General features: G+C 36.7%; 1 protein-coding gene across 2 annotated transcripts in view; it reads right to left on the minus strand.

Annotated features, from left to right (window-relative positions):
* Nucleotides 1–2,979: 2,979 nt before the first annotated feature.
* The window catches only part of vipr2 (vasoactive intestinal peptide receptor 2), a 28,513-nt gene continuing 10,903 nt past the window's right edge, over nucleotides 2,980–20,589 (minus strand). For both annotated transcript variants that reach the window (XM_057322614.1, XM_057322613.1), the window contains 11 exons: nucleotides 16,773–16,867; nucleotides 11,224–11,321; nucleotides 10,747–10,882; nucleotides 8,781–8,931; nucleotides 8,087–8,147; nucleotides 7,878–7,947; nucleotides 6,573–6,664; nucleotides 5,911–6,046; nucleotides 5,668–5,709; nucleotides 5,185–5,354; nucleotides 2,980–3,562 (listed from right to left, as the gene is read on the minus strand). In XM_057322614.1, coding sequence (XP_057178597.1) covers nucleotides 3,526–3,562; nucleotides 5,185–5,354; nucleotides 5,668–5,709; nucleotides 5,911–6,046; nucleotides 6,573–6,664; nucleotides 7,878–7,947; nucleotides 8,087–8,147; nucleotides 8,781–8,931; nucleotides 10,747–10,882; nucleotides 11,224–11,321; nucleotides 16,773–16,867 — 1,088 coding nt within the window. In that variant the 3' untranslated portion in view covers nucleotides 2,980–3,525. The remainder of the gene's footprint in view (nucleotides 3,563–5,184; nucleotides 5,355–5,667; nucleotides 5,710–5,910; nucleotides 6,047–6,572; nucleotides 6,665–7,877; nucleotides 7,948–8,086; nucleotides 8,148–8,780; nucleotides 8,932–10,746; nucleotides 10,883–11,223; nucleotides 11,322–16,772; nucleotides 16,868–20,589) is intronic.

Below are 20,589 nucleotides of genomic sequence, written 5' to 3' on the forward strand. Positions count from 1 at the left end.
CCAAAAACAAAGTGAAAGAAATACATGAAACTACACATCATTTATTTGTTGTGTAGAAAATAAAAAAATAAAAATGTTGACATTTCTTCCCGGTCTTTCCAAACTCATTTCATATAGGTTTAGAACAATATAAAGAGAAATGATGTAGATCTAATCTTTAAGATAAACGATTATGTGCCCAGATCTAATAAAACAATAACAATTTCAGCATATTTCATGTTTACATATTCATCATAATTTGTCACTATTTTTAACGTCAGCAGTCTGTTTACTATTGGACATGTGGATGTTTTGGACTCTGGTCTCCAGAGACAGAGCTCAGTGTGTTCCTGGTCAGGACATTCATTATTCAAGGTGTGTAAACCCTCCATCTGCTGCCTGTCTGCCTAAAACGCTCCATTGTCCATCTGAGCCGGTGGAGATGTTTCTCTCTATCCCAAACCAACAGAAGCACTGGACATGTTCATAAATTCAACATCAGCTGTTGTTTATCTGATAATGTCCTTGCTGACTGCATCAAGACTTTGTTAATATTGATTTTTACACACAAAGGAAATCATACTACAAGAGTCTTTTTTACAAGGGTACTAATACCTTTTTTTTTTTTTTTGAGGGGTTGGCATAATTCCATGGTAAAACTGTCTATTGGACATTTACCACACTATATATTGCATTATTTAAAATGGTGTTTGGGGCCATCGATAGCAGCAAACAGTTCCTTCACCCACAGCTGCAGGTTTCTTCTTCCAGCAGGAGACATCGATGAGGACAGATTCACAGAAGGTAAGGTGTGCGGTTCATGGCGCTCCACAGTCAAGTCCGATGAACTTAAGTAATATCTTCCTGTTTGGTCACATAAGGAGGCAGAGGTCTGATCCTACAGCGGCATCAATTGAACATTATCTCTTTAAAGTCCATAGAAGTTAGATGTGTAAAAAATACAACATGCCAAATGTTCTCCCTACAAAGATAAATAAGTAACTTGAATATATGTTTAGATAAAGGAGTCAAAATTAGCCTAAACATGTTTTTAACAAAGATTATTTTGTTGACTGGACCAAAATGCGTCAGAAAGTTTGCCTAACTTACAAAACAGTGTATTCTGAACAAACAATCTTGCAAGAGTTTGAAAGTTCACAAGATGCATTGCAGCACGCTCAATTCTGTGTTTCTTATTTATTTTTTATTTAAAGATCAGTGTTTTAGTTCTTTCTGGCTTAATTTATGCTTTAATATCGTTCTTACTGTTAGTTATCTGTTGTGTTTAGAGTTTAGATGGTTTTTGATTGTTACCATGGTTGAGATTTGTGTGTTCAACGTTTCATGGCCCAACATCAAAACCTGCATAAATGCACTCTAAACAAATTGCTCGTATGTTATTCGACCAAAGTTTTGGTCTGTTTGAGGCAGAAAACAAGTAGCCTATTAGAATTGTAGTAAAAGACAAATACAAAAAATATGTTGCTCTGTTGTTCATTAGGTAAACTTGACGTCTGTGTTGTGACAACTTATGACTAAAACATAATTGTTTAAGTTGGCTGAACTTTAGGCTATGTTTGTTGAGTTAACTCAAAAACGTGCTTGTGATAGGTTGCCTTGTTATTTTAAGTTGTTACAGTGTAAAAATATGATAGCAAATAATGAATACCAGTGTGATGCATATCATTTTGCTTGCTTTACCAAAGAAATGATTTTGACCTAATAGCAGTGAAAAATGATTTTGCAGAGGTCAACAGCACTGACAAGTCAAGATGAATTGTGATAGACTGAGTACAGTAACAATTTCATGATGGGTTGTTGCATGTAGAATCAGAGTTCTTTGATAAAGACTTGTAAGATCTGTGTGCACATGCAATATGAGCACCAGTGGTCTTTATATCACTGAGATCTCGGCTTCGGCTCATGTAGATGCATTGACCTTTGCGAAAACAGGAAACCCATAAGACAACGGATAATGAACAGGAAATGAGTCAACAACTACAGTATTTGTGCTTGATATTATCTGTGTTGATGGTGAAGCCAAACTGTTGATCCACATGTAAGAAGTGTAATTGTATTTCACTCGTCCTCATTTAGCATCTCATTTAGTGTTCGATTAACAAACCACAGATTGTATGATAACAATCTGTGTCTCTCGTCTACATTGAGCGTATACATTTACTATATTAGAGACACGACAGTAAATTTGCAGTTTTGTGACTTTTAGTTCATGTCTATGATATGCTGGTGTACTTAACAAAGTTAGCTTTTAGCAGATTCATTTAGCAATTACAGTATTTGTCTTTTCGGAAAGATAAACTTGATGACTAATTTTACTCTCGCTGTCCAATAAAATGACATAAAGGTTATCAACCTATCAAAAATAGCTTTTTATATGAATGGCAATAACCATAAAATATGTTTTGGGGTAAAACGTAAAAATGAGGGCTAGAATGTAATGCTGCTATGTGACCCTTAAGTAGCACGGGAACAGTTGTATAAAAGCCACTGTATGAGTCAAAATTGTTGATTTTTCTTTTACGCCAAAAATCACGTAAAGTCAAGATCATGTTCCATTAAGATAATTTGTAAAATTCCTACTGTACATATATAAAAACTACATTTTTGTGAGTGGATTCAGCAAAATCGCTAACAAAAATGGCCAGAAACGCGCCTACAAACATCACTCGCTGCTGTCCGCTCGTTGGGAATTACCCACTCAAGTTTGGTATCTAAGTAAAGCTTAGAATTTCAGCTTTTGGGTTCATCTACTCATTACTCTCCTAACAGCCTGCAGCGCCTCTGATTAACAATTTCAAAGGTGATTTTCTCAATATTTATGTCGGTATACAATATTTATCAATATGTATCTCGGCCAAATATTGTCCAATCCTAACAAACCATAAGCTACATCAAGGAAAGCTTATTTATTCAGCTTTCATATGTCAAAATCTCCATTTCCAAAAAATACCCTTAAGACTACAGTTTTGTTGTCCAGGGTCATATATTATTTAACATTGTTTACATTATTTAACATGACAGTATTATTCATCTGCCAATTCCTAGTCAGGTTTTGTATTATGTAACACTGCACGTGATTACTGAATACACAATCTAAAAATATTACACATTTAATGAAAAATGTCAATACAGTTCACAGAAATGTAGAATAAAGCAATTCAAATGGTTAAATACAAAAAAACGCATTAACATTATGTCCTCTTTCCATATACAGTAAAAGTTTTTACATCATGAACGCGTGTGTCAAACACACCTGACTCGCAACCAAAATGCACAAATATCATACTGTACATCACACTAAACCCAGAAATCCCCCCTTAAATATGAGTCAACACACTTGATTCTTCTCTGCCAGGTCTAATTAAAGCTCTTTCATTCATTCCCCTCTGACAGTCTCATAATCATGCTGAATGCCCCTGCTCATGGCATCTGTGTCACTTTAGATGATCTCATCCCTGCACGTGCTCTCCCGAGGTCCTCTCTCTCTTCAGGTCTGGCTGTAAAAGATCCGATCTCCTCCCCGTGTCATTGTGCAGTCACTGGAACGTACATCCCAGAAGTGCTTCACAACAATGATGGAGAATAAAGAACACACAGAAATGTCACTTTCATACGTCCTCACTCTTGCTGTTTTGTCAGTTCACTTGACCTAAATCTGCATCCAACTGTCTACTGGATTAATTATCTGTTCTTCAGTTGAATGAAAAGAGTTCGGACGGCAGGATTCATTACACGCCGCACAATTCCCAACCTCCAAAAATCTCAGACAGCAGCACATAATAAATTTAATGGAAACATGGACAACATCTTCCTATTGCAATGACTGATCTGATGGGATATGAAAAACAGGAATTGCCAAGAATAATAACATAAGATTTATATCACTGGACATCATTTTTGTGGCTAAACTAAATATATTTAAGCCATACATTTCTTGTAAATAAACCTCATATCATTCATAAGACTGCTGAAATCTCTTGGAAATCTTTACATAACAACGAAGAAATGAATTACATTCACGTTTATGAAACCTGCGCTGAGATCTCATTTTTCAGCTCATAATGTTTACACTTTTCACACTTACATTTCTTTAGACAACCTAAAGGTACAAAAAAACTCTAAGGTTGACGACACACAGGCCCTTCTGGATTACAGTCGTCCACTTTCATGAAGAAAATTGTCTGATGTATAGACGGTTTCATCAGGCACATGCGCCTGGCCCGAAGTTAACCTAAAGTTTCTTTATCAGTCTGGCATTTATATAAAATTGTTTGTTGAATTTTACTTTATATTAATATTATTAAATAAACATTTTGTTGAATGGGTCGTGTAACTTTTGTAGCATTTAAGTTTAGCCAAGTAACGGTTTATCTAATGGTAACCCAAAATAATACTGGCAAGACTTACTTTTAACTTGCTAGCTATGTAATTTTCTTTTGCTTGTTAGCAGAACACGGGGACTCTATTCTTTGCGGATGTCTACTAGACGTTAAGTTTGAGCATTCCCAGTAACGTTTATGTTGTTGCTTTAAAACCGTCTATATAATCTTTTGAACCAGATGTCCTCTCACCCTGGACTAATCTGGACACATTCAACAATAATGTCCTCTTTATAAAAATACCACATGAAAGCCTGCCACATCAGTGACCTGCATTTTTCATTTATCTAAAACATTACGTTTGTGTTTGTTGGGTTTCCAGTTCATACTGGCTGTGTTGGTATGGTATAGCAATAGTACAGTACAGCACATCTCCCTAACCATCTAAGAAAATAGCCGTAGGCCTTAAGAAGTATTTACATAACACCATTACATAATCAGAGCCTAATGCTATTTAAGTGTTCACAAAAATGTCATGTAAATGGATTCTGCATAAAAAAAAAAATGTTTTAACGCCGCAACACTTATGTCTCACTCACAAAGGTTTGGTTTAACTTATATCTGTGAGTGTGTAGCCCCTATGTATTTTGGTAGTCTATAGCCAAATTTGGTGTCAAAGACCCCCATTCACAGAGACGTATGAAGTCTTTATCATGTGTACTGCATGTGTCAATCTCACGGTTCAGTGGCAGAAAGCCTTGTTCTCTTCAGCATAAAGCTTTCATAAATATACTGTTAGCCGAGGGGGAGTGAAGTAAGGGCGTGATTCATGAATGCATCTGTCTGGAGCTCTTGGAATGCTCACACCACGGTGGTCTCAGTCTGCAGGAAGGACTGCGCTCTGGAGTTACGGTGGAACTGGGCCATGTTGTCGGTACCGTTCCTGGATATGGACGAGCTGTGCAGACGATAGTCTCGGACGATGTAGCGCTTCAAGCGCAAACTCCGCCATTTTCTCTTGAGTTCACTTTGGACCTAGAGATAAAATGCATTAGCACATTATTTTAGCATTAGATTATCCAAACACTGGATAAATAACTGTATGAAGTCAACATGAAATCTAAATTGACACCATTTATGTTCTTTGTACACATGCCTGGACTTATTGTAAATTATCAATTTTTTTGAAGACAAACAATTGTTTGACCTTATCATTTTGACCACATGCTACCAAAACTTCTTATTTTTAACATATAACTCTTAAAAACTATGTCACGTTACAAATGTTTAGTAGTTTAGTCATTTGTACAACTGTGAGTTAGTGTTATCAATCGGGTTGAAGACTGACCTCAGAATTAAAAAAACAATACAAAATCGCAACCACCAAGCCCTGTAAAGTACAAAAACATTAAAACAAATTGTAATTGCATTGAAAAGAAACAATAATTCATCATGTAAACAGGTATGGATAAAATCGGACATTTTCTGCAATAAATTCAAGGAAAATCTGAAGAATGGATTAAGATATTGTACAGTAAAATAGCCCGTTTGATCAAATATTGATACCTGAACATTCGGGCATATTTCTCACCTGAAAGGACCCCAGGCCAAGTTCAAAGAATATTTTATAGTTCTCCATTTCTTCATTTTCATCGATGATGTAAACGAAAACAACATAGTTGATTCCAAACAGAGGAATCAACAAAAGGGTCGACTTGGCCAACCTCCTGAAAAACAGATAAAGCAGAAACAGAATTGCGTCTGAATGATGATGCTGTAATATTTACAGAGTGTATATTTGAGCACACAATCCACACTGAAATCCCAACTTTAAGAGAACAAAGAGAAGAAAGCACATCTGGGAGAGGCATCAAAAAGAGCGCTGGCTCTCATGCATAAGCGACAGTGCACTCATGCAAACTGTGGCACTCATAGCCGAACTAAAACAGGTTTGCTACAAACAGGTGCATTAATATTTCACCACCTTCGCAATGCAAACACATTTAGCATTTCACGATTCACAATACATAATGGATGACTCTGATAAAAACGGAGCGCAGCCATCCATTTCGACCCATTTTTCTGAGATTGATGGTACAATAGTACTACTGGTAAATTGAAAAGGGAGAACTCAGCTATGACCGGACAGAAGAGGGTTCAGCTATAAATTGCTATAAATAGATGCTTTGCTTGCAAGACTGTGAGAGTGCTGGGAGATGGGAATGGAATAATAGTTATTTTGTGATGCTGTACCTGTACTGAGACTGGTCATTTCCACCAACATCTGGGCATCTCAATTTTTGGACAAGGATTCGAATGATACTGATGAACAGAATGAAGTTCAACTAAAAAAGAAAGAAAGAGAGAAAATTGATCATTTTAAGCAGTAGATAAAGCATTTTTTTTATCTTGTATGTTATATAATTACTTTTTTATACAATGACTTGACCTATAAATAACCTGAGATTTTACATTAAAAAGTGCAGTTGTCACATTAAAGAGCCTTTTTACCAGATGTGAACAAGATAAATAGCTGCTTTTCAAAAGAGCCGAAAAGCGGCTGTAGGTCTTGGCCAAAGATTTTAACAGAAGCCATTACTTTAACATCTGATAACAGAGGCGATGGCATGGACAAAAAGCAGCAAGCACATGAAATGATCCCAGTTTAATCTGATCGAACGTAATGCCAGTTGTTTTTGGAAATTCCGGTTCTTCAGATGCTTAAAACATCAGGTAGCACTTTTGTTTGTACGTCATAGTTAATTCCTTAATAAAAAGCTAAAGCCAAACTAATAGAAACAAGTATTAGCTGGTATAGTGCTGAGGGTTACAGAATGATGATTCAGTATTAACATCGATTTGAAATGTATAGTAAGCAATGCTGTGTGCGAGTTAACCAAACACATGGTTTACTAAAAAACTAAAATAGATCAAATTTGTATAAAGCTGACTAAATTTCTATCAAATTAAAATATTGAACTAATTACATCAATCGGTTTCTTATCATCTATGTTTTATGTTTAAAATACACGAGGAGCGATTTTTACATCCAATGGGATTTCAAAGTAGGCGGAGCTAACAGGCACAAAATGTGGCTTTGTCGTAAAAAGGTTCAAAACTTTTATAAAATCATTTTTTTCACCCATCATGTCACGGGCTGGTTAAGACGCAGTGTTAAATCGACAGTCCTAATGAAAGCATATGATGTTTTCTTTAACACTGAGCTGAGCAACAGAGCAACATGCAAAGCTATCAAACACAGCCATCATGCTGTCCACCAGAATTGTCTTTCTTTGCAGGCGAAGCTTAACAAAACAGAAGTGGCACACGAGACCCAGGAGAGCTCAACTCGCTGCCATGTGTGCTGAAAGAGGCACTCGTGACAGCCATTCCCTCGATCTTCTGACATCCCTGCATCCACATCTCATTCAAGACATGGTAACTATCCTTAAGACTCAGCACATCCCTTCATCTGCCTGCCTGGCATCATTCCTGCCTGTCTGACATAATATATACAGCATGAAGCCGGATTGGCTGTTTATCAGAGGTTATACTAACAATGACAGACGCCATGATGGGCCACTTGATCATCCGCCAGGGGATCGGCACGTCGTTTCTCTCCCAGCATCTATTAAAAGAAGACGTGAAATAGTTAGAAGTGCATTTAGAACAGCGTTGACAAAAGCGAACATGTTTCAGCTCGAATTTACAAAGATTTCTTGGTTATCTCTCTGAGTTCTGTCATGCTCTGCTGCTCGACTGCTTACCCTGTGTCTTCCAAGTAAATCCTACAAATGATCCATGAAATCACAAACACGGTAGGGAATCCTGAGGGGAGAAAGATGGAACAATCTCAAGGGTGACATTCCCTCATGCATGTTCATGAATATACGGGCTACAGTATATACGTACCGTATGTGATTGTATATTAAATTATATGTATGTCACATATAGACAGACACAGACAGTACATAATGTCCTTTGTCATGTTTGTCGTCACTGTCATAACGAAAGGGAAGCTAACCGAGGTGTTGATATACTGAGTCTAGCAAACCACACCCACTTCTGTCCTCCACAAATGAATGAAGATGAGAGCTATTCACGAGTGTTTAAATGAATAGTCTGGGAGACATTCAGAGTTACACGCTATGAAGAAGAGCACGTTGTGAATTGATTCTGTGTGTTCGCATCTGTCAGGATGAAAGCTAGCGCATCAAATGCGGCGGAGGTGAATATTCTCTAAAGGTCCCTTTATTTTCTCTAAGACTTGCTTATATGTGGAAACAAAGACGTGAATGATAGTCAAAGGATAAATGCTCTCTGTTATTAAATGGTTTAGAAAAAATCCAAACAAACATCAAACAGGAAGCAGCTGAAGGTAAGCAAAAGTACTATACAATGTACAGAAAGGTGAATAGTGCCCACAGCTGGTTTAAATGGGGGTGTTTAATGTAGGATTACCCCATCCGATGAGTAGATAGATGATAAAATGTCTGTTCTCGGAGAAGATGACCATCAGCAAGGTGTGCAGGTATAGCCCTTCCACCAGCAGCCAGTAGAAGTTTGCCATGATGAAGTAGTTGAAGATGATCAGACTGACCTTGCAACCAAGCTGCACACGAGAATAAAGAATTTAAAGGGACCTCACGGTATATAGAGATGTATGGCTTGATACGTTGTCACAACCTTACACTACTAGCATTTGTCGTTAGAAACGCATCAAATATTTTCATTTCTTTAAAAAAAACCTACGTAAATGTAATACCCATTTTAACCTAAGGAGGCCGCCATGTTCTTTTTCGATGACGTGAAATGGTTGCACGCACAGGCAGCCAAACTGAACACAGACACACTAATCAGTTCTTCAGTAGATATAAGGTACTGTAGGATAAAAAATATATATAAATAATGCTAAAATAATAAAGAAAGAAAATAAAGACGCTATTTGGTATTCACGTGTGTGCTCTAATACAGAATAAATAACCAAACCGCAAGCATCTAATTATTGTGTTTATCAGTATATTCTCATAATGTATAAAGTATACGATAATGGTGGATGATGATGACTTAAATAGTCCTAACTGTCTTAAAGACGGTAGTTTAAAGCTATGATTTAATGCATGTTTACCTTGAACAGACGCTTACTGAACGCATTCTTCTTTTATGGCAGGCAGGCTGGCTGACTTGTGTCAAAAGGACATACACCTACTGTCCCTGTGTATATATATATACAGTATATATATATATATATATATATATATATATGTATTTATATATCTGATCTTATGTTTGACATCTCCTATTTTACTTTTATATATGGAAAACGTGTGTGCTTCGCTGTAGCGAAAGAGAACGGGTTTAGGTTGCAAGAATTTGACGTCACGGATTTTGACGCAAAAAAAAATGGCGGCCTCCGAAAGTTTAGGAATACTGTGACAGTTACACTGTTTTTTAATTTCACATTTATAAAGTCAATGCCATTGTTAATATATCAAGCCAGACATCTCTCTATATCCAAGGTTCCTTTTAAAGGGAAAGATCACCCAAAAATGAAACTTCTGTCACCATTTTTATCACCCTCATTTTGTGTGTGGACACAAAAGCAGCTATTTTGAAGAATGTTTGATTCTTGACTAGCATATAATGTTTTCCTCCCAGAACTGTTTGATCTTTTAAATATCTTTGCTTGTGTTGAGCAGAAAAAAGGAAGTCATACATGTTTGGAACAACCTGAGGGTGGGAAAACGTTGAAAGAAATGTCCTTTTGATGTGAACTATTCCTTTACCAGTTACATCACTAACTGTAATACTGGTGTGGCAACTATTATGTTTATGAAAAAGGATTCTTTTTGTCGCAGTGGATCCTAAAATCCACTGCGACAAAAAGAATCCTTTTTTTAAACTGATGAAGCATAAAATATGGGTTGACAGTATGTTTGAGCTAAGACTCTTAAAGGTGAAGCTTAGCTTAAAGGTAAAGCGTGTAATTTTTCTGATGTTAGAATATTTTTTCTATTCCAGTTTAATGTTCACAGACAACTGTACATAAGCCTTTCAAATGCTGACTTCTTGAAAAGTGTAAATGGTCTGACATCCGTCTGACAATTCAAGTTTGGCTTAACCACATGAGTTTGGGCTGGAAATCTGTTTTATAAACAATGGAAGACTAGTGATGAACTATCTGGAAACCAGTGAGAGATATTTAAAAACTATATTTAGGAAGCAATATTTGCCAACAATTGTCAGTTTAAATCATTTGGTGCCAGTAACAGACAGCACATGAATTACATCTTTCACTTTTAAATGAATTCTGGATCTCATAAGATTCATAGTCCTGGATATTTATATATGTGGAAGGCAGTGACTGAAAATATCTTTAAAAACTTCACCAGTTCTTGAGATTCTTCCTGGATCAGCGATCACTTACCAGTGATGGCTGTTTCGTACAATCTACGCTCTCATGGGAAAACAAAATGGCATCTTTGACCAGCACAGCAACAGCCCTCAGAATAAATGAGAAGAACAAGTTCAGATGGATGTAGTTCCTCGTGCAATGAAGCTTTCTGTTGGAACAGAAGATGAGGAGACATCGCTGTAAATAATCATTCATGCTTTCTACTCGTTTGTGGTTAGTTTGCGAGGATGTGTTGAGCAAGGTTCCATTTATCACAACTTCTTACATTAATAATTTTCTCCCAGCAAGATAAACACTATCTGAAAGCAAGAAGCCAAGTATAATGTTTATCCTCAATGTCAAAAAGTTTAAATTATAGGCTTTCAGACACCTGCCAAACTCGACTCTTTAATGATTACAATTAATTTCACACAGACTCGTCACTGACGATAGCACAATATAAAGCAGACACAAATGTGAAGTGGGTCTATTTAAGGGTCTGAGCCAAACCTGAAGAGACAGAAGATTGTGCTGCCTGTGATGAGCGCGATGAGAGAGAGACTGTGTCCCAGCGTGTACAGTGTCTTCACCACCATGTAGAAAACAAGCTTGATGGAAAGAGGAACATTGTGTGAGAAATAATATACAAAACCGTTTGATTCCAACACTTCATTTAGTTTAAAAGAATCGTTAAAATTCCTTTAAAAATATAAATGATGTCATAATTTATTAACGCATGTCATTAAACCCGTATATGACACTTTCCTCTGTGGAACACAAAAGAAGATATTTTGAGAAAAGTCCTAGAGGTTTTGTGACAATACAATGTCAAAGCCAATAGGTGCCAATGTTGTTTGGTAACCAACATTCTTCCAAATATGTTCTTTTGTGTTCTCCAGAAGAAAGAAAGTAATACAGGTTTGACATAAGGGTGAGTAAATGAAGATATAATTATTTCTTATACAGTAGATCTAAATATACATTTATACCATGACCCATGCTTTCACGCAAAGAAAATATATCTTAAATCATTGAATATATTTGAAAATATATAATATGATACAATGTTAATATTTTACTATATTACAATATATTGAACAATACAAAAGGAATTGTCACTTTTTATATACAGCCGCGATGTATATCCAACGTGTGAAAGTATGACAGCATGGCATCTGAAAACTGTGATAAAAACTTAGGTTATCACATAAAAATAATTTTGGAATTTTTCCTAAATATATGTACAAATATTACTGTTGTATTGCTTAAAAGTGAATATGAACTTGTTTTCTTTGCAGTATTTGAGGTCTGAAAAAATACAGAGCATGTTTTTTACCTGTTTCTCCAGTTTCTATTTTCTGCAAATAAATGCCAATGAAACAACATTTTTACTTGCAATTTGCGAGAAATATTGTTAGTAGTTCACAGAATGAAACAAAAATGATCATTTTACCTAAACACATACCTAAAAATTGTAAATTCAGCGTACTGAAAATAATTTTAAAATGGCCTCCTAATTTTTTAATAAAATAAAATATAAACAGTTGGTTCCAATAAATGGAAATGTATTATTTAATCTATAGCATTATATATTCTATCATATTGCTATATTTTTGTTTCACAAGAGAGGGCTGTAGACATGAAAAATCTGGACATCACATCACACCATACCATAGTATTTGTTTTAGCCACATGAATATGGTTACCATTTAGTACCATATATCAAAGAATCACAGTTTTGCAACAGTACAGTCACTGTAGTCAGTACCACTTGTTATAGCAGATAAGAGTCCAAATATGAAAAGATCAGACCCATTTACATCAGCACAGCTACAGTGTATTTTTAATGCGATGACTAAACAAGAACGTACGCTAGATAAACGCAAATTCTCTCACGATTTGAGCATCACGTGGTGACTAATAACCGTGGAAACGCCGAGAAGAGTATGATGAAGCTCAGACAGACTCATCCCCCATAAACAGCATTCTTTCAGCCTGATGCTATAACCTGGCACCCCGAACCCAGAGAGACCACAGCATCCACTCCAGAACATCACCGCAGGAACATTCCTTCAGCAGTATTTTAAACATAAAGCCGAGGAAAGCCTGTAATGTCAGGGTGAAGTTGGTGTTTTACAACTCTGTCGGTTTATCCGTCCTTGAGAACAGATTGTTTTTATCTGGTGTGCGTGTGTGTTTGATTCTTGGTTCAGTTTGAGAATTTTATGACATAATACAGTAGTTTTTGTATGACATTAAATGACAAAAAAATTATAATGCAGTGCTTGTATTCGTGTACATAACCCCCTATAAATTCCTAACAAAATGAATAGATTAAAATATTGTAAATCACAAATCTTTTAGTTGTCTTGTTAAAGTGCTACACACTGCTGAGATCTGTATATTTTAACTTAAGCCTGTAATCTGTCAACCATCAAACAATTTGTGACTGTGTAGTAACTGAGCTGTAGCCATTAAAATAAAGAGATGGAAAACAGTCACTACAGTGGATTCGGATGGAATAAGTGAACGTTTCCTTCCTCAGACAGGTACTTCTTGTTGGACGTGGTATGTTTTTAGAGGATCATGGGATGCCCGTGGAAAAGTTCTGGAGAACTTCACACGGTGACACTAATGTGACATTTGGACCTTCACATGTGGTGCAACACCCCGGAAAAGGTGAGCAATATTTAGAGAACACTTCACGCTTTAAAAGTGATGTGTGTCAGTTTAATGTTCAAAAACGTGTTCCTCTCCTGGCTTAAAAAACGGAGACAACAATAAGAATTTTATTTGGAGATAGATTTGATCTCCTCTGTGCCCTTAGATGGACTGACCATCTATCCATGGTTTACTTCTGTCCCAAGATGCTGGGATTGATTCCAGTCTTCCCGCGACCCTGCCGAGGACAAGCGGGTTTGGAAAATGGATAAACGGTCTTCTCTGTGGATCACTATAATATACCGAATTTTATGTGAAATATTAACTAGTCTGTCTAGTATTTCTGACCATGCAAATCTCAGGTGTCCTTTGAAACCCTATCAATAATCCAAGGTTGGTAAATCAATGTCCAAATTTAGTTTTAATGCATCAATGTGGCCAGGGCTCTTAAAAGCAAATCAGTGTGTGGTATAGAAATCAGATTTCGGACCGGTTTGACTCAAGGGCCACCTGTGTTCCTCGTGTTACTTTTAGACATCTCTGCTAATACGGAGATAATAATAGAGAACTCTGTAAGGATGGGATTGTGCCCCTCTACCCTTCAGGAAACTGCATTAATGTATCATCTCCCTCTGACACGGATCAGAATGAAGAACAGCACACTGTCCACTCATTGCTCGAAGCAGAACCAGCAGAAGAGAGTAAACTGGGCACCACTCCAAACTGCCAGATGTCCTACGGAGAAGCGCATGCTAAACGTAGGCGAAGGTCAAATGTGCTTTTACAACAATTTTGATGGAAAACTTACAAAAGTGATGCAGAATCATTCATGATTTAACATTTACAATATAATGCTCCCTTCTCAGACCACACTGCGTGTGTGGAAACTAAGCGAAAAAGTCATTTTTAAATGGTAATGTATTGTATGTACTGTATGTCAGAAACATATTTACAGAGACTTCTAATGATTAATACAGCAATGCCTATTTAGTGGGATGACAGCAGCTATTACATAGGAATAGGGTGGGCCATTATAAATAGAGGTCATTTACAAATTAAAATCATTAGCAAAAGCAGTAAAGTAAATCACTGTGAATAATTATAGTGAATACAGTGTGCAGCTTTTATTCTCCAACCCTTAAAAAACGTTGTCTAATCATATTAAAGCAGCAATCTGTTTCTGTTTTTAATAATCATAAAAACTATTAAAAATCTGTTAATAAATTGATAAAACGTTTTATAATTTAAGGAAAATGTCAGTTTAAAGTTAATCTGCAATTTTATGTTTCAAACAGAGGAGGCAAAAGGTGCATATATTGCATCTGAATAATATTTTAGATTTTGTAATTAATTACAGTAAAATGTGCATTGTGCATCTCCTCTCATCATACACTCTAGCCAATCAGAAGAAGCCAATGGGTTTGAGTGTCTACTCTGATGCTTGCCATCACCTCAAGTAGCACTGACAACTCCGAGCGCTTCAAAGGTCCGTTTATCCAACCATGAAAGGCATTTGCCCTCGCTTCTGGTGTGTGATGTGTGTCCGCAAGCATTCAAAACCAAATGGTCTTAAGATCTTGAGACGGACTAAAATAAAATAAAAAACAACCCATGTGTGGACATTTTTATAGAAAAAGCACTCGAACACAATCTGATGGCTAGGCCTTAAAATCCTGAATCCCGTATTCACTCTAAAAAAGGTTAAAGTCATTTTGTTGTATAACTAAGACTAAGCATCATAATTTATTAAACTGTACAAAAAATTCCACATAATGCTTTGCTTGAATATTTGCTTTAAATTATGTAAATCTGGGACACTTTCTCAAATGGATTGTACTGTGAAATATTTAATATCTGCATTTAAATCCATATTAGGTTTCCAAGCTAAACGCCATATTTTTCCTACGAGAGTTAGGTATAGTCGGGAGGATTTATGTTATTATATTGGAGACATTTACTCTTCATCAAAATGGCAGTTTCTTCATTATATCCAATAAACACACAGGAAAGCATAAAAGTCCCAGCATTCCTATCATTCTGTTAATTCCCAAAGTTTATAACCTTAGCACAGAGTTACACTATTCCATCAATTATGCCATGATGGCTTACTTAAATCAAAAAGGAAAATCAGCCATTGAAACAAGCTAAAACGTTTTTTATCCTCACGACTTCTGAAAAGATATGTTTGACTAACGAATAAAAATTAGACAGTGCGAAAGGAGAAAATGTAGTTTATACATTATAATAAAAGAAAGTGATGAATGTGAAACATAATAACACTGCCAGGTGGCAAGAGCTTATGAATAAACGTAAAATGGGCCACATTACACTAAGCTCGGTTACAGTTTAACTTCATATGAATGTCCAACAGTCTTTAAAAAACAAGCCCACCCTTCTGTTGATCTGGAAACTCCTTATTGATCGTGACGCATGTCAATTTACTTTCAAACAAAAGAAACTGTCACACATATTTTTTTGGCTGAATAACCTAATGCACTCAAAATGATCCAGTTCTCCGGGGACTTCGCACTGTAGTATCGGCATGGTTCACTTCCTGCTAAAATTCCCACCATTTCAGTTCAGTAATTCACGATTACTCCTCTCTGACTGATCCCCTGCTCGACACCATCCCGACAGCAATATGGAACCGTGCATTTCACAGGCAACTGCCCATTTCATGAGAAAACAATATAAACCGAGAGAATCCACCGTTCTAATGAGATACAAAAACCTACCGGACATTTAGAGTTCTTTCATATTTTCTGCCATAAAGGAACAAAGCGCCTCTCTGCGGTTTGATTCTTTTATCATCTCTCTTTTTGGCTCTCTGGCACTCTTTTCAACTTCAAACGCATCTAAAATCATTTGTCTCCAAATTCGGGACTCTGAGAAGAAATATAATCCTGAGAGCAATTTGGTTGAGAGCCCATCAAAATACAGCCAGCTGCTTTGTTTCTTTCAAACTTCCATTGCATTCGGTCTGTGACTGTTTGTCAGACCCACGCGTGAACACACACACACGCGTGTTGGCACTCGCACACACAGACGCACACACTTTTCCAACCGCGTGCACGCAAATTCGGTCTCTGCCCCAAAGGTAGGCCCAGCTGGCAGAGATACAGGCTAGAAAGTGGGCACTGAAAGGTTTGGAGTCCTAAAGTGCCCTTAGGCTCCAGACACATTTTTTTCAGTGAAGCGCACCGAATGACAGCATCAGACGTAACGTTACTTTCCATTCACGCGTACTTCCTTCAGGACAGATAATGCGAAGATCCTAATGCTGTTTATAGTCTTACGATTAATCTGTTTAATGAGGCATGTTGCATATCAAAGCTTATAGTGACGTTCTGGAGGTCTGGGGAGGATCTGAGTGTGTGCTCTGGCGGAAGCTCACTTACCTTGGTTGAGTTTAGTTTGGACTCAAAGCAAACGGCCTGGATGCTAGGATGCACATCGGACCAGCCATTCGTAGTGCAGTTTCTGCTAATGATGCCTAAAACAAACACACAGCGCTTTATTAATAACCAATATGTCAGATTGATTGACAGCAGTTTAGACTGTCAATGAACACTAGGAAGTGTTTGGTTAAGTAACACCTAATTGCCCAAACAAAGAAGACAGCAGAATACATTCAAAGTGATGCCGGGTTGAATACGGCTGTCAGTTCTGTTTTATAATATGTTAAAGGAACGGTTCACCCAAGAATAAAAACACCGTCTTCATTTACGCACCCTCAAGTTGTTCCAAATCTGTATAAATGTATTTGTTCTGATGAACACAGAGAAAGATATTTGGTAGTCAAAACTGCCCCAGGACTGTTTGTTTTTCTATACATTCTTCAAAATATCTTCTTTTTGTGTCCAACAGAACAAATTAATTTATAAAGCATTTTTTTTATTATTATGGTGGTCAATAGTGGCCAACAACTGTTTGGTTACAAGCATTCTTCCCAATATCTTTCTCTGGGTTCATCAGAACAAAGAAATTTATACAGATTTGGAACAACTTGAGGGTGCGTAAATGAAGACAGAATCTTTATCCGTGGGTGAACTTTTCCTTTAAACAATGTGATTTTGAGAACGAAGGCATTCTGCTAGATGTTAGTTGTCAATACAGTTGTTCATGTCAGTTCATGATGCATTAACTAATGTTAACATTTACAGCTTTCTGTTTAAAAATATATGAGTAAATACTGAAATTATTATGAACTAAGATTAATAAATGCTGTAGAGGTATTGCTTGTTGTTGGTTCAGCTAATGCATTAACTACTGTAATGTTAACAAATAAATCCTGTAAAGTGTTACCAAAATTTTTTTTTTTTCATATTAAGTTTACATAATTTTATGGCTGAACTGAAAACAAAACATTCAGGACTCACACATTTTTATAAACTAGGCTATGTGTTGTGTGTATATGCAAAGAAATCCACAAAACAAGGTTATCCAATGCATGTTTTCATAAGGAGTAACAGTAACTGACAGAGATGTAAACTGTGTGTAGAATTCCCAGCTGTCCTGTAGTTTTGCCAAAATAAGGAGATGTCCATCTGCAAAGCATTTCAGGCCAGCAGCGCTCAAATATGGCACACAGATTTAAGATTGTAGAAAGTCAGAATCATAAATCAGTTAAAGAAAACTATTTAAACAACAATTTCTCAAGGGTTGGAAATTCTGATGCAAGAGCAATTGATTCTATTAAGCGGGTTCGCTCCGACAGGCGCAAAGTCAAATAACAAAACACTTATCAATACGAGTCACATTTTACAACTCCATTTTATAGTGGAACATGTTTTGGTTCAGTCAAAGATTTTGGGGGGCTCTAAAATTGTTTACCTACAAAAAATGAAATCTCCCAGTTTCTCTTTAGGTGCAATTACCTTTGTTTTCAACAACACGGGCTGCACTCGCTCATTGCGTACATTTATATGGCACCACTGATAATAATCATCACATCACTGATGCATTCATTCAAGGCTGAAAGCCAGAGAAGGTGAGCAAAAATAAATCAAGTGTATTTGTGTTTCATGCATTAATGTCTCTGTGTAGGCTTTCTAACACTCCCAGTAACAAAACCACAACCTCCTACACATTGTACTGCATCAGTGGCCATCATCACACCTGAAGAAAAGGAGCTGGCACGCCACCACTAACAAAAGAAAATTACAGGGGATACATCTATAGAGTAAATGTATGACATGATTTTAAAACAAGACATGTCTACAATATACTGTATATGCCTGTGAAAACACAGCCAAAGTAATTTTTTGTGATTTACTATTTTCTACATAAAAATCCTACATAATGTAAAAATATAAGCTTGATATCAGTAATATTGATGTCAAAGATGGAAATTGTCATAATCTGTTCTGTGTTCCCCTGTTATTTTGGACTTTTATGTTATGTCCTGTTGCGTGTCATGTTTGTAGTCCTTTGTAGTTTTTTCTTGTTAATTAGTTTGTTTCTTGTTTCCTTAGTTACGCCAGTGTATTTAAACCCTAGTGTTTCCTTTGTCTGTGGTCGGTCTTTGTTTTTACGCTTTGTTCTGTCACTGGATTACCTTGGTTATTTCTTTAAATGTCACACTGCGTGTGGATCTGGTTCCTCCCGTTGTTACAGAAATCATAGTGAAATGAATCAAACTTTGATGCTCATTTCATAATTAAAATATTAAGATTTCACATGGGTCACATTTTACCTCAATAATCCATCATTTTTTGTTTCAAATGCTAATTGTTCATGTGCTGAATAAATTATTACAATAACCCATTTCTTCTAAAATATTTGGTGTGAAAGTTTAGATGTGTATATTTGACACTTTAACCATTTAAAGGTCTTGGACTTACGTGAACCAAGTATTCTAAATTGATAACTTTCTCCCAACGGGTAACTTTTTGACCTGATTGGTGTGAACAGGCTTCAATGGGATAGTTCACACAAAAATGACTCGCGCTCATGTCATTCCAAATGTGTATCCCTTTCTTTTTTCTGTGGAACACAAAAGATATTAAATGTTGGTAACCAAAAACATTGATCCCCATTGACTTCGATTGTATGGGCACAAAGCGGTTTCTCAAAATATCTTCTTTTGTGTTTTGCATGAAAAGAATGTCATATACAGGTTTTGGATGGCATCAGGGTAAATAAATGATGACAGAATTTTTATTTTGAGGTAAATTATCCCTTTAAATATAGTTTTATTAAACCAACGATTTTTAAGAAGCAGCAAACACAAACCTACGTAATACATCCACTCCCATCATTTCTTCAGATTGTGAAAACACTTCACATTATTGTATGCATGTTTTACAGCTGTGAGGAAAAGCTTTTGCGCGTTACGGCCGTACTGTGCGGTGAAGCAGTTGTGCACATATACAGTAGAGCACTCCGTGAGAGAGAAAATGTAAACTCCCTTGGCATGTATCAACATGGAGATTTATTTTCGTCTGCGTCCACCACGAAACAAATCCCCCCAATAAACACCCACACACGCTCGCACACAGAAAATAGGATACACGTGTGCGCACAGGCACACACGAGTAACAAAAGCGTTCGTCTGTACAAACAGACAGATCCGACTATATAAAGGTGTTAACTAACCTATCTTTGAAAACCCAGACCACCTTTCTCAGCCCATTCACAAAGACCAGCAATTGTGCATTATCACGCGTGCTCTTTTCTTGAAATCAAATTGTCAGCACATTAATCAAGCATGCATTTGCCGGGAAGCATAAGTGCTTCGCGTGTAAAACATGGGACTGTTTTGCTGCTTCGAAGAAAGCTTTCTGCCGGAGCGAACATGACGGACAGCTACTTTCCGTTCCATGTGTGCAGCATCAGTCCAGAACCATCACATCTAACATGACATTAGCAACGGAAACAGGAAAAAGCTACAGTACACGGGGTGTAATTTTATCTATCCTCAAGAGGTCTAGAGATGACAGGTGTGTTGTAGTAATGTAACCTACATACAGTAAGCTCAGCTAAAGAAAGATTGGGGAGGTTGAACGTTTTAAAGCCCATACAACCCTGAGGTTCCTTCTTCAACGGGATAAACAACCTCTTTCAATCCATTACCGCGTCAAACGCTTGAAAACATATCCGTCAAGAAAGCGCAACGCATTGCTTTTTCAAGAGCTGCTTTTCGAAAAACAACAGATAATATCTGAGGTAACAGCTAATGGAGCATAAATGATGTTGACCGAGTTTGTAGAGATC

This window comes from Triplophysa rosa, linkage group LG23 (genome assembly GCF_024868665.1).
Source record: "Triplophysa rosa linkage group LG23, Trosa_1v2, whole genome shotgun sequence".
Classification (NCBI taxonomy): domain Eukaryota; kingdom Metazoa; phylum Chordata; class Actinopteri; order Cypriniformes; family Nemacheilidae; genus Triplophysa; species Triplophysa rosa.